Source organism: Schistocerca americana, chromosome 4 (assembly GCF_021461395.2).
Source record: "Schistocerca americana isolate TAMUIC-IGC-003095 chromosome 4, iqSchAmer2.1, whole genome shotgun sequence".
Classification (NCBI taxonomy): domain Eukaryota; kingdom Metazoa; phylum Arthropoda; class Insecta; order Orthoptera; family Acrididae; genus Schistocerca; species Schistocerca americana.
This window is the reverse complement of record NC_060122.1, coordinates 108,145,542-108,160,211: the sequence shown is the minus strand read 5'-3', so window position 1 is coordinate 108,160,211 and position 14,670 is coordinate 108,145,542. Positions and strand designations below refer to the sequence as shown.

At 42.9% G+C, this 14,670-nt stretch overlaps 1 protein-coding gene across 1 annotated transcript in view; it reads right to left on the bottom strand.

Annotated features, from left to right (window-relative positions):
* The window catches only part of LOC124613288 (protein kinase domain-containing protein ppk32), a 717,316-nt gene that overhangs the window by 400,706 nt on the left and 301,940 nt on the right, over positions 1 to 14,670 (bottom strand). Inside the window, exon 5 of the mRNA XM_047141982.1 lies at positions 9,778 to 9,923. Coding sequence (XP_046997938.1) covers positions 9,778 to 9,923 — 146 coding nt within the window. The remainder of the gene's footprint in view (positions 1 to 9,777; positions 9,924 to 14,670) is intronic.

The window sequence follows — 14,670 nt, the reverse complement described above, 5'->3', positions numbered from 1 at the left end:
ATCGTCAATTAGACACAGGACGGGGAAATACTGGTTTCTTTCTTTAGTTTTGGACACCAATGTACTTAGCATAGCCCGTTGATGTCCCGCGCTCAAGAGCTTCCCGCGCAGACATCTCGCGGAGTCTGTGATGGAAGGTTGACTCTTACGCCAAGTTATGCTTACGGCCGCCGTGGAAATTAGCGGGAAGTGCTGTAATTGGCTGCTACGGAGACGAAGATTTGCAGTGGCAGATCTGCCATTTTGTTTGATAGCGACGATTGGTGGAAAAATAGTTGCTGGCCCACGACTGCCTGGTTACTAGCGCAACGCAGCAGAAGGTCTGGCGGGCCGTGGCTAAGAAAACAGAACACAGAGCCGTCGTGATCGTCGCAGTCGGAAATTACTTACTCTTCGTTACCCTGTCGGAGAGTAGTTGTTTAGAGTCTTATCAGTCCGGTCTACATCTACATCTATAATCTGCATAGATACTCCGCAAGCCACAGTACGGTGCGTGGCGGAGGGTACCCAGCACAACTACTTGTCACCTCCTTTCCTGTTCTACTCGGAAATAGAGCGAGGGGAAAACGACTGTCTACATTGTTCCGTATGAGCCCTAATTTCTCGTATCTTATCTTTCGTGGTGCTTACGCGCGATGTACGCTGGCGGCAAATGCCGGATCACTAAATATTCTCAGTAGTGTTTCTCGAAAAGAACGCCGCCTGCCCTCCAGGGATTCCCATTTGAGTTCCCGAAGCATCCCTGTAACATTTACGTGTTGTTCGAACCTATCGGTAACAAATCTAGCAGCCCGCCTCTGAACTGCTTCGATGTCTTCCTTCAATCCGACCTGATACGGATCTCAAACAGTCGAACGCTATTCAAGAATAGGTCGCACCAGCGTCCTATATGCGATTACACGTGAACCACCCTTTCCTAAAATTCTCCCGATAAACCAAGGTCGATGACTTGCCTTCCCTACCGCATGCTCGTTCCATCTCGTATCGCTTTGCAACGTTACGCCCAGATGTTTGAACGACTTGATTGTGTCAAGTAGGACAGTAGTGATGTTGTTGTTGTTGTTGTCTTCAGTCCTGAGACTGGTTTGATGCAGCTCTCCATGCTACTCTATCCTGTGCAAGCTTCTTCATCTCCCAGTACTTACTGCAACCTACATCCTTCTGAATCTGCTTAGTGTATTCATCTCTTGGTCTCCCTCTACGATTTTTACCCTCCACGCTGCCCTCCAACGCTGCATTTGTGATCACTTGATGCCTCAGAACATGCCCTACCAACCGGCCCCTTCTTCTTGTCAAGTTGTGCCACAAACTCCTCCCCAATTCTATTCAATACCTCCTCATTATTTATGTGATCTACCCACCTAATCTTCAGCATTCTTCTGTAGCACCACATTTCGAAAGCTTCTATTCTCTTATTGTCTAAACTATTTATCGTCCATGTTTAACTTCCATACATGGCTACACTCCATACAAAAACTTTCAGAAACGACTTCATGACACTTAAATCTATACTCGATGTTAACAAATTTCTCTTCTTCAGAAACGCTTTCCTTTCCATTGCCAGTCTACATTTTATATCCTCTCTACTTCGACCATCATCAGTTATTTTGCTCCCCAAATAGCAAAACTCCTTTACTACTTTAAGTGTCTCATTTCCTAATCATTCCCTCAGCATCACCCGACTTAATTCGACTACATTCCATTATCCTCGTTTTGCTTTTGTTGATGTTCATCTTATATCTTCCTTTCAAGACACTGTCCATTCCGTTCAACTGCTCTTCCAAGTCCTTTGCTGTCTCTGAGAGAATTACAATGTCATCGGCGAACCTCAACGTTTTTATTTCTTCTCCATGGACTTTAATGCCTACTCCGAATTTTTCTTTTGTTTCCTTTACTGCTTGTTCAATATACAGATTGAGTAACATCGGGGAGGGGCTACAACCCTGTCTCACTCCCTTGCCAACGCTGCTTCCCTTTCATGCTCCTCGACTCTTATAACTGCCATCTGGTTTCTGTTTTACCCCTGCCACCTTTAGAATTTGAAATGATACTGTATCCAAACATTAAAGGTTTGTTCTTCTGATTCATCCTTATTAACTTACAATTTTCCACATTTAGGGCTAGATGCCGCCGCCAGCGGTCTCGGGCGCTGCAGTCATGGACTGTACGGCTGGTCCTGGCAGAGGTTCGAGTCCTCCCTCGGGCATGTGTGTGTGTGTTTGTCCTTAGGATAATTTAGGTTAAGTAGTGTGTAAGCTTAGGGTCTGATGACCTTAGCAGTTAAGTCCCATAATATTTCACACACATTTGAACTTTTTTTTTTCTTTTTGGCTAGGTGCCATTGGGTACACCAACTGGAAATTTTGTGTAAGTTGTCTTGTATATACCTACAGTCACTCAACTTGGACACACCACGGCATCATCAGCAGACAACCGCAGACTGTAGCCCACCCTGTCCGCCAAATCATTTATGTATGTAGAGAACAACAGTGGTCCTGTAACACTTCCCTGGAGCACTCCTGACGATACTCTTGTCTCTGATGAACAATCGTAGTCGATGGCAACATGCTGGTTTCTATTATTTAAGCAGTCTTCGAGCCACTCCCATATCTGGAAACTTATTCCATCTGCTCGTACCTTCGTTAACAGCCTGCAATGTGGCACCGTGCCAAATGCTTTCCGGAAATCTAGAAATATGGAATTTGCTTCTTGCCTTTCATCCGTAGTTCTCAGTATATCATGTGGAAAAGGGCAAGCTTAGTTTCGCACGAGCGATGCTTTCTAACACCATGCTGATTCGCGGATATAATCTTCTCAGTATAAAGAAAGTTTATTATATTCGAAAAGAGAGTATGTTCAAGGATTCTGCCGCAAACCGTAGTTGGGGATATTGGCCTGTAATTTTGTAGGTCCGTTCTTTTACCCTTCTTATATGCTGGCGTCACCTGCGCTTTTTTCCAGCCGCTTGGGACTTCGTGCTGGGCGAAATATTCACGATAAATGCAAGCGGTCACCCGGACAAACAGAGTCTCACGGTAGAGTTTGGAGCCCTCCACCTCGCACGCCGTCAGTCTAATCGCAGCGCACCCGGCCACGAATCGCAGCCGTCGCCTGCACGCCGAAATTTGCTGTTTGTGGGAACATGCGCTGCTCCGGCTGAAAGGGAATCTGTCAGTCGATTTCACACCCCCAAGGCAGTAGCTTTGTCTTCACAGCAGATTCACTTACCATCACATTCCCTTCATTATCAGTGGGGTGGCAAAGCGTTCGATCACTGACACGTTAGTTGCGATTACAATTAATGTTAATGTTTGTCTTTGTGTCAATAAATCTCATTGTAATACTTCCGGTCAGAATTTTCTCTGTTGAACCACACAATTTCCCTGCATTCCTACTCATCATTATTTCTGAGGGGAAAGAATAATCGATCTCTTAATTAAATTTGTGTGAGGTTGAGCTGGTTGAAGACGACCAAATTGATTCAGCATATTTCCTTGCATCTAAGTGATGTGCACCCTCATGAATGTGGTATGTATCAGAGTTTTACTCTGGTCTTAATCTGCATGTCAGCTAGGGACCCACACACGTCACCACAGTCTACCTTCCACTATCTATGTGGAGGCTACCTAGCCAACGTTACTTCGGTCTCCCAATAGATCGTTTACCATCAAGTCTCAACGAAAAGCCACGTTTTACTATTGTTTCTTCATCTATTCGAAGTACGTTTGGAGCGGCCTAGCGGTTCTGGCGTTACAGTCTAGAACCGCGCGACCGCTACGGTCACAGGTTCGGATCCTGCGTCGGGCATGGATGTGTGTGATATCCTTACGTTAGTTAGGTTTAAGTAGTTCTAAGTTCTAGGGTACTGATGACCTCAGAAGTTAGGTCCCATAGTGCTAAAAAAAAGTAAACAAAAAAGTAAAGAAGTACGTTTCTGTGCCATCGTATACGGTTTTCCTCATTTTCAGATCCTTAGACTGGGAAAAATAAGATTGAATAAATGACGATGGAATATTACTCTGTTCTATTTGCTTTATCTCACGTAAACTTAATGGTAGAACAAAGACGAATGATTGTACACTAGCCAGACGATCAGGCTTGTACTGTAACCAAACGCGGCCGGAAAATTCGGAATCCATTGTAGAATATCATGAATAGAACTAAAGTCAGGCACATAGGCTATGACAGATGTGTCACAACGGGAACAGCAAAATTTGTCAACTTATAATGAAACACAATACATAATTACGCAATAAAAATATTTACGTTCAACATTAATGTGTGGCGTGTAAATAGAAACATCATTGATTCATCAAACGAATAAACTGACAGTATGGATTTATAGCCAAATGTAAATATACTATAAAATGAAAAAATGAAGGAGCATGCCAGTGACGAAACAGGAACTTCGAAAACATCCCGAAAAACCAGCGTATTATAGGAAATTAAAAGTAGCTCCAGAAATTACATAATCCGGAGCAGAAATTGTATGCGTGGTGGGACACAGACCTGGAAGTACTCGAGCAAAACGTAAAAAAATATTTTTGGTAAGTAAATACGTATATCAATATAGCCGCAAATCAACTGTACCTGCACCTCTATGTATTGCGCTATTACAAAGCAGTGAGTGGACACAAAACTGCGTATTGAGTATTACCCAACACGCATAAGACACGAAGGTGAATCCTTACAACAAACCCAAGTTCTTACTGTAAGGATAAATTCCAGTACTGAATTTAATGCAGTGGACGATATACATAAACGTACTAAGGTAAGGTAAGCTCTACATGGAAAACTGTTTTTGCAAGACTGTGAGGTGGAAAGAAGGAATAAATGACGATGGAATATTACTCAGACATTGTTCTATTTGCTTTATCTCACGTAAACTTAATAGTAGAACAAAGACGAATGATTGTACACTAGCCTGATGATCAGTTACAGTAAGATAAAAATAATGTGTATTCAGTACATCGAAAAGAAAATTAAAAATAATGATAAAATTGCTACAGTGGCTTACAGGTTTTTGCTTTTAGGGTGATTGGAGTCTATGATTCCTTGTGGAGCAAAGTAAATAAATATGGTATAAAACAGATGGAATACTTTTAAGCAAGTAAACAGTGTTTCTATAGTTAGTTGCCTAATGCTATAACGTGTCTAGAATGGAAAATTAACACACAGTAGGTATTAGCCATTTTGACTAACAGCGGTGAAAGGTGGACTTTAAATGTTGAAACCACTTAACTACTGCGTTTTTCTCACTGAACAGTGGAAAGAAGAATACTGGAAAAAACTAGAAGGGACGGGATAACCAAAACACGTATCACGGACCGGACTGACGTACTCGTAATTACAACAGCGGTAAAAATGAACTGGCGGTAGACGGGACACGTAGTTGTGGTTAGAATGGATGATATTGCGCAAGACTTTTCATAATCAAGTTCTGCTAGTAGAATGAACCATACTCTCTCACTCTGTCTTGTGATACGCCCTGAAACACCTCTGGTTTCACTTTGACTCGTTTCGTTGATAGATTAACATGGCGCTGTCCAGTCTCCACACGGTCCTACATGGTGACCTGGCGGGAGGAGTGATGTATCTTGTGGGATTCTCTTTGGTTAGCGATGGCCAATCTGAGGGCTGAGCTTGGCTCGGCCTGAGCCGTGAGGCCAGTCTGGAGGTTGCCCCAGTTGCTCGTGAGATTTACACACGTTTTTTTTCGATACTGGCTCTGTTGAGCCACGTGATCGCAGGTTGCTGTTCCACTCACGCTGCCACAAAACTGTTGGGATTGATACATGTTACTGATTAAGCAACGCATTGCAAATATAATCGGTTGCATTCACGAAGGACGAGTCTGTTTTCTTGTCGCACTTAGACGCAGTAACTCTCTTGCCAGTGTTTGTCTTTCCAATAGAAAACAGTGCTTAGTTTCTGTGTGGATCGATTTTAGTTTCAGGTGGATCGGAATATCCATCAAGCTAACGCCATCCATGATCATGCTAGGTACTGAAATTCCCTTTCATTCGGTAAAAGTCAGTTCGATTCTTTCATGTCGTTATATTTGCGCATCGTAGAAAGCGATGTATCTCATTCGTGCTCTGTTTCAATTTCGCTACTGAAAATGGAGTCGTGTGCATATTTTGTAAAATGAATGGCTTTGTGTCTCCCCCCCCCCCCCCCCTCCCTTATCCACGTGCACATACAAACTCACGGCTTGCGACAGGCACACAATGATTGCATGCCCTTTTTAATTCCACTGCCGCTCACAAATGTCTGTGTATTTCGCCACTAGTATTATTACGTATTATCTGATTTTTCAAAATTTTTCGGTAAGCACTCGTACAGCAGACTGATGGCAATATAGCAGCGCAGTCAGCATACGCTCAAGATCAACTTTATCAAATGCTCTCTGAAAAACTCTTTTGTGCTCAGAGGCCAGAGTTTTTGAATTTCTGTAATATTCAGAGTTGTTTCATATTATATAATCTGTGCATTGCGAGGAATCGTCTAAAAGAGTTCATAATCTTTGTGCCTCTTAATTCCAGTTATTCTTCTTGTTGTACTAACTAATCATTTCTTTCTGCGACTAATGAATCTCCGTTGCACTTGGAAGGGTTATCTGTTGTCAGCACCTTAATTATAGTCACATGCGTTTTCACTGGGACTTGCCAGAGAATCGGCTGTAATTAATAATTCATATACTTTGTTTGTTTGAGACAACAGTGAGGCTTCAGCCTGTGCCATATGGTGGTTCACACACCATTAACCACGACAGTCCAGTGAAGGAACAGACTACATTATAAATATTCTCAATCTTTGGCTGGATCTCGGTTTTCGATAAACAGTTCAGATAATGTGTTTCAGGGCGACGTTGTATTCCAGATTGCCAGTTTCACCATATCACAGAAAACAGAACTAGTTTTACGTGCCAAATGAAAACAATTCCGCAGATCAAGTTACTGACTTACCTTAGTAGGAGGCAATATAGTTTAAAAATTTCATTGTCAGCAACATCATTTCTGTCTGTTCTCGTAGGAATGTGACCTAACGCGTTCAAGACAACAACAAAACATCTTGCAACGTAACTACACTACACGTCTTACACAGCTTTATATTTTTTGTTGAGTATCTATTTGTTTAATATCGGTTATTGTATTAATCGATTCCATGTCATCATTGTAACTTTCTTGCTTCTTTTTCTACGTAAATCGTATCAGTAGAAATGTGTAGCAATTACAGCAAGGAAATTATCATTTCCCCTGGTTAGGCAAATAATATGTTAATGTTTATATTTGTATGTATTCTGGCGCAACAAGCTGGGGGAACCCCTGTAAGATAGATGCGCGCTGCATGCTGGCGTGTACGCAAAATGTTCAATACCAGACAGTCCGTAGTGTTGTGTGCTCCAGGAAAGACATACGGTATCTATTCTGCACTGCGTGCGAGGCAATAAGTAGCCTTAGGGAAAACACAATTTGGCTGACGTCATCGTAAGATAATGATGATTAACCTCGGTTTCCTGTAATAAGTACCACAACCATCGATCATAAAAAGAAAGAATTATTATTTATTTCTTTTTATTTTCCTAATATGGCGTGATTAGCGTTATTCTAGAATTCTGTAACATATCACGTATCAAATTCAAAGTGGTAAAGTAATTGCAATCTACCCTATTATCCAAGCTATAATTTGTATCCTACTGATATGAACGAGTTTCATGAAGCATTTGTTTCATCAACGGTACAGAGAAATCCGAAATTACCGTTGCTGCTTCATAGATATGAAGTTCAGTGTGCACTGCAAGTTGTAAACTTCTTATGGACTTAGTAGAAGGGGCTTCAGCCATGCATTGTTCTGATGTCCTACTTAAGTACGGAATCAATTCCAATGCAGCCTTGCAAACTACACTGGTAGCGAATGGATTGTTTCTCCTTTCTTGACGTTCAATCAAAGAAGACAAAATTCAAATTCAATGCAGGGTTTCTATCGCATTTCCAAAAATATAAACCTGTCTCGTGGAGTGTCTAATGCTAAATACTGGCTTCTATCTTTGCCTGTATGCACTACACTACTGCAAGACTGTGATGATGTTAAGTGAAATGATGATATAGGAAATGACATATACATTTAACAGCCATTATTCGATGTGTCAGTGTGTCTTCAAAATTCGCTTGCTTTAGCACTGTGAATACGTCGCGATTTAGCGACACAGTAACTGTTTCATTATGTAGCTAGTCAGATATTGAGATAAAGTGGGGATAGATTACAAATATGTCATTTTATTACTAATGTAAATTAATTCTAAACATAAAATGACACCAGTAAATGGCATAAAAATGAATGCACGGTTCTAACGGCACTGAAAGTTCGCATAATAATCCCAACTCATTTGGCGTCAAAACAAGAATAAAAAAGGATAGAAGCAAGGGATAGATAATAAAAGTGTAACACTGGTTAAGGAAACCTTAACCGATACTAGCACTAAAGTTCATGGCAGAAATTTCTGAACGATGTGATATAAAGACCGGTGTTAGACAAGGAGATGGACTCTCCCCATTAGTGTTTAACAGTGTTTTGGAAAACGTATGGCGAGAGCAAATGTCGAGCCAAAATATAAATCAATCAATCAAATTACGTAGAACTAATATTAGAGTAGATTCCCTCGTCTTTGCAGATGATCTGCAAATTTTAACTAGTGATATTACCACAGCTCAGAAACAAATAGAAATTCTTAAAGAAGTTGCAGAAAAAGTAGGACTACAAATATCATTCGGAAAAACTGAATGTATGACATGCAACAAACAAGCACCAAAGTTTTTGAACACGAAATATGGAAAAATAAAAAGGGTTTCTCAATTTAAATACGCGGGGGAAATCAAACAAGAAAACGGTCTGGAAAAAGCTGCAAACGAAGTTCGCTGTCAAAAAATGGCAACTACGTTCATATTAACACAACAAATTCAAGATAAAAATCACTTTCTACATCCAGTAAACTTACACATTATAGCACTATAATCAAACGTGAATGGCTTTATGGAGCAGAAACTTTAATTTTAAGTAGAAAGAGGGATACTGAAGGACTTCAAAAGAGAGAAAGATAATTAGGAAACATTAGGCCCCAAAATCGCTGATGGAGAAACTGATATATAGGCTGAGAAGTAATGAGGTAGAAGAATACACAAATATACATGGTGACATGAGAAAACGGAGACTTAAATTTTATGGGCATATTAAAACAGCAGCACCCACTAGGTTGAGAAAACTAGTAGTAGAAATCTACGAAAACAGAAGTAAGGCCAAAACTGAGCCCATTAAATAGATCGCTGTGATTAAGTAGGATTTTAAAGTAACCATTATAGCTCAGGCAGACGTTACAGATAGAAAAACACTCAGACAAAAGATATTTGATTGGAAAGTTGGTCACAGGGAAATTAGAAAGCGGACTGGAACACCGTGGTCTGATGAAAGAAAGAGACTTCATTCTGAAAGGGTGAAACAAATTTGGACACCAAGGAAGCGCGACCATCAAACGCGACATTGATTGTTTGTACCTCGCTTCGTCTTATTAGGCCCATACACGAATAATAATAATAAGAATAACAAAATTAATAGGTGCCGTTACAATCTCTGATGGAACTTTTCCCACGACATCGTTGCGTGTTTCCGGCACTACCCTCGCGGCGGAACTGGGTTCCAGCTACGTTCCTCAGCGCACACGTGTTGTGTGAGATGACACAATTACGAACAGTGGGCACCTACTGCAGCTGGTGTACTCACCACTTCTAGCTGCTTGAGATAGGTGGACGCGCTGTGGTTGGCCTGTATGAGCGGCCGGCCCTGGTTGAAGATGGAGCAGATGACCATGCCAAGCGAGAACATGTCGCTCAGGATGCTGCACGACGACGTCGTCTGCACCTCGGGCGCTGCAACACACAACAGGTACACGATCAGCTGTGGACACTGTACACCGAGGTGTAACTGCGTAAACCTTCCCTGTGCATTGACTATATGCTTACTGGCCCTGCAGTAGGATCGCGCAATCATGTTGACACGGTATTTCGGCGGTCCATCTGGCCAGAGGCTGCATGTTCTGTAAAACAGGACGGGCTGTGGCTTGTGGTGGGATGACGACAAAGCACAGTGCCGCTGGAGGCCCAAATGTTACTGATCACACCGTTCAGAGCACACTGTTCAATATCTGGATCTGCAGCCGGTGACTCCCTCACGTTCCCACGCTGGCCCAACGGAATCTTCAATTACGAGGTGCATTCAAGTTCTAAGGCTTCCGATTTTTTTTCTCCGGACTGGAAAGAGATAGAAACATGTGCATTGTTTTAAAATGAGGCCGCGATCATTGTCAATACGTCCCAGAGATGGCAGCACCATACGGCAGATGGAATTTTACCGCCAGCGGCGAGAATGAGAACTGTTTTAAATACTTAAAATGGCGACGTTTTCCTTACTTGAACAGCGTGCAATCATTCGTTTTCTGAATTTGCGTGGTGTGAAACCAATTGAAATTCATCGACAGTTGAAGGAGACATATGGTGATGGAGTTATGGATGTGTCGAAAGTGCGTTCGTGGGTGCGACAGTTTAATGAAGGCAGAACATCGTGTGACAACAAACCAAAACAACCTCGGGCTCGCACAAGCCGGTCTGACGACATGATCGAGAAAGTGGAGAGAATTGTTTTGGGTGATCGCCGAATGACTGGTCAACATATCGCCTCCAGAGTTGGCATTTCTGTGGGTTCTGGGCACACAATCCTGTATGACGACCTGAAAATGCGAAAAGTGTCATCCAAGTGGGTGCCACGAATGCTGACGGATGACCACATGGCTGCCCGTGTGGCATGTTGCCAAGCAATGTTGCCGCACAACGACAACATGAATGGGACTTTCTTTTTGTCGGTTGTGACAATGGATGAGACGTGGATGCCATTTTTCAATCCAGAAACAAAGCGCCAGTCAGCTCAATGGAAGCACACAGATTCACCGCCACCAAAAAAATTTCGGGTAACCGCCAGTGCTGAAAAAATGATGGTGTCCATGTTCTGGGACAGCGAGGGCGTAATCCTTACCCATTGCGTTCCAAAGGGCACTACGGTAACAGGTGCATCCTACGAAAATGTTTTGAAGAACAAATTCCTTCCTGCACTGCAACAAAAACGTCCGGGAAGGGCTGCGCGTGTGCTGTTTCACCAAGACAACGCACCCGCACATCGAGCTAACGTTACGCAACAGTTTCTTCGTGATAACAACTTTGAAGTGATTCCTCATGCTCCCTAATCACCTGACCTGGCTCCTAGTGACTTTTGGCTTTTTCCAACAATGAAAGACACTCTCCGTGGCCGCACATTGACCAGCCGTGCTGCTATTGCCTCAGCGGTTTTCCAGTGGTCAAAGCAGACTCCTAAAGAGGCCTTCGCCGCTGCCATGGAATCATGGCGTCAGCGTTGTGAAAAATGTGTACGTCTGCAGGGCGATTACGTCGAGAAGTAACGCCAGTTTCATCGATTTCGGGTGAGTAGTTAATTAGAAAAAAAATCGGAGGCCTTAGAACTTGAATGCACCTCGTACGACTGCAGTCGGCAAGGGATCACAGAGACAGGCCGGGGACTAATTGAAGGGTGGCTCTTGATCGAATGAACCACGTTTCTTGTTACGCCAGGTCCATGGTCGTGCCTGGATACGCCTCATCCACGGGAACGGCTGCTTGAACGCGCACCGTGCCACGGAAGCAGGCCGGTGGGGACAGTGTTATGCTATGAGGGTCACTGACCTTGGTTTCCATAAGGACTAAAGTTACTAATCGGAGGCACCATGAAAGTTGTGGACTACGTGTTCAAACTGTTCACCACCAGCATTCTCTGCTTTATCGATGTCTTCTCGAACAGCGAAAGCATCTTTCATCAAGTTAACTCTGCGTATAGAAGTGCTACAGTGGTTTGAGGAGCTTTATAGCGAACTCGCGATGACGTATTGGTCACCAGATGCAGCTGTTCTGAAGCCAATTGAACACAACTGGAGCGCTATCTGCGCCAATTGAGCATCCACAGACCACCGGCTCGTAAGCTAAGGGAAACGCGTAGATACTGAACCTAATGATAGTGGTGGTCAAATGGACCGCTGAAATATAGCGTCAGGGTGATTGTACAGTGCGGCTGCAGCTTTGGCAAGAATACCAAGTATATCTAGGTGTTCAAAAAGAAGGGAGACAAGTCTGCGTTTGTAATGTATCATTTCAGACATTTGTGGGAAAACATTTCTAGGAACTGTTGCATTATGTTAAAAATATTACCCAGTGGAGAAACAATGGACAGATAATTTTAAAAAACTGAATTTTACGATTCGATTTTTAATCCTAATATTGATTTTAGGTACACAGACTGTGGGCCGATGGGTACAATTCCTTGTTACGTGGCGTGTCAGATCGCTTTTAAGCCATTTCATCGGGAGGCATGTGTGAATTGTTGGAATCAATTTCCCCAGTATCGAGTTTTCACTAAAAAAAAAAGGAGCGCAGTTTGGCTATCACTAAGGTTTCCCGTGCATGCTCATAGGTTCCTGGTACGTTTGACCTCAGAGACAGATTTCTAGAGACGTCAAACGAGTGTGTCCAGGACTTTATGCTGCGATCACTAATAATGAGATCTCAGGCAGACGTGTGCAGTGAGTAAAAGAGAGAGCAGCAAACATAGTAATGTTGGATCTCTTAAAGGCTTAAGGGCGTAAAGCAATGGGTGTTGTACTGTCGATAACTATACTTTTTTAGAGGCTGCAAATATGCTCCAATGGGACAGGTGGAAGCACGATTTAACAACATACAGGGAATGAGACGTCACTGTTACGATCCACTTCACAATTAATGTGGACGAGGTCTCTGGAGAGGGTTGATTCTCCTTTATGCTGAGTGCGTGAGATATTTTTATGGGAATCCTGTGTTTGGCGGCAAGCATAAGCTGCGAAGAAATCTTTGCTCAAAGGAACGAACATCTAGAGTGGGGTGATGTAAATAAACTGTGATTTTTCTGAAGGAACTAACAACCCTACATTTGAGTAATTGAGGCTGACGATCCTGACTGCAACTACTTGATGAACACAACACTAGAAGCGGCTCCACAAATGTTTTCTTTGACACCGCGGGGCAACTGCACGCCGTTTCGTTTTCGCGTTCGCCGCACGTGGACGACATAAAACACGAAACATTTCACCTTGGTATCTCCTGAAGAGAAAGAAATGATCCGAGCAATTAAAAGGTCGTAGTTCTGCTCGGCTAGTGGACGATCAAACAAATTCAGTCGGAGACAAATTCTCGCTGGTTAGTCCCAGAAATTGTCGGAGCTGCCTGTGAAAGTGAACGTGCGATATTGTGTCACTCATGCAGATTCGTCCGATCTTGTTCCGTTTGCCAGAAGTAAAATTCGATGGTTTTGGAAAGGAATCAGGAAACACTATGATCCTATCAAAATCGAGAAGATCTCCGCTATTCAGCCTATTATTTTCCTGGAGGCTTGGTTATCTGACACATCAGTAGAAGCCTCATTACGGACCTCGCAATACTTACCTTCAGCCACCATTCTTCTCATTGTCAAAAACATTGTGAATAATCTGGAATGCAGCTGCAGCCATAAATTTAACGCTAACACAACTTTTACTCTTGTCATGCTCCAAATGTAAAGATGACGGATAAGAAATAAATGTTTGTTGATGCTTTCCGTCTGACTATTTAGTCCTAAACTTTACCACGTAGCCCGCTCGGTACTTTTTTATTACTTCTTCTGACATTTCCCCTATCAGCCGCCAATAGCGTCATCAGTGCTGTGGAGTGTCTTTGACTCATTTCAGAGAACGATGCTATGCTTCTTTAGTCTTTGAGGAACCAACATGAGTAATCAAAGAAGTCACAGGTAACATGCAGATGCGCCTTTTACAAGCTTAATCGGTATTTGGAAGAATAGAGATGACAGAATGGTTCAAATGGCTCTGAGCACTATGGGACTTAACATCTGAGGTCATCAGTCCCCTAGAACTTAGAACTACTTAAACCTAACTAACCTAAGGACATCACGCACATCCATGCCCGAGGCAGGATTCGAACCTGCAACCGTAGCAGTCTCGCGGTTCCGGACCGAAGCGCCTAGAACCGCTCGGCCACAGCGGCCGGCTAGATGACATAGTTTCACACCTTGTCTAAACTGTAACTTATTGTACGTTATCTGTGACATTTTACTTTAATGACAATCGCGTATCAAGTCTTGAATAGGCCACTAAGAAGTCATTTAAAGTGTTTCCAAGATGTTGGCTGAATGATTTGAATCGAACTATTGGAAGAACACATTATGCACTGAAGAGCCTAGAAACTGGTACACCTGCCTAATATCGCGTAGCGTCCCTGCGAGCATCCAAAAGTGTTGCAAAACGACGCGACATGGATTCGACTAATGTCTGAAGTAGTGCTGGAGGGAACTGACACCGTGAATCCTGCAGGGCTGTCCATAAATCGGAAAGAGTACAAGGGGGTTGAGATCTTTTCTGAACAGCACGTTGCAAGGCATCCCACATATGCTTAATAGTGTTCATGTCTGGGGAGTTTGGTGGCCAGCGGAAGTCTTTAAACTCAGAAGAGTGTTCCTGGAGTCACTCTGTAGTAATTCTTGAAGTGTGGA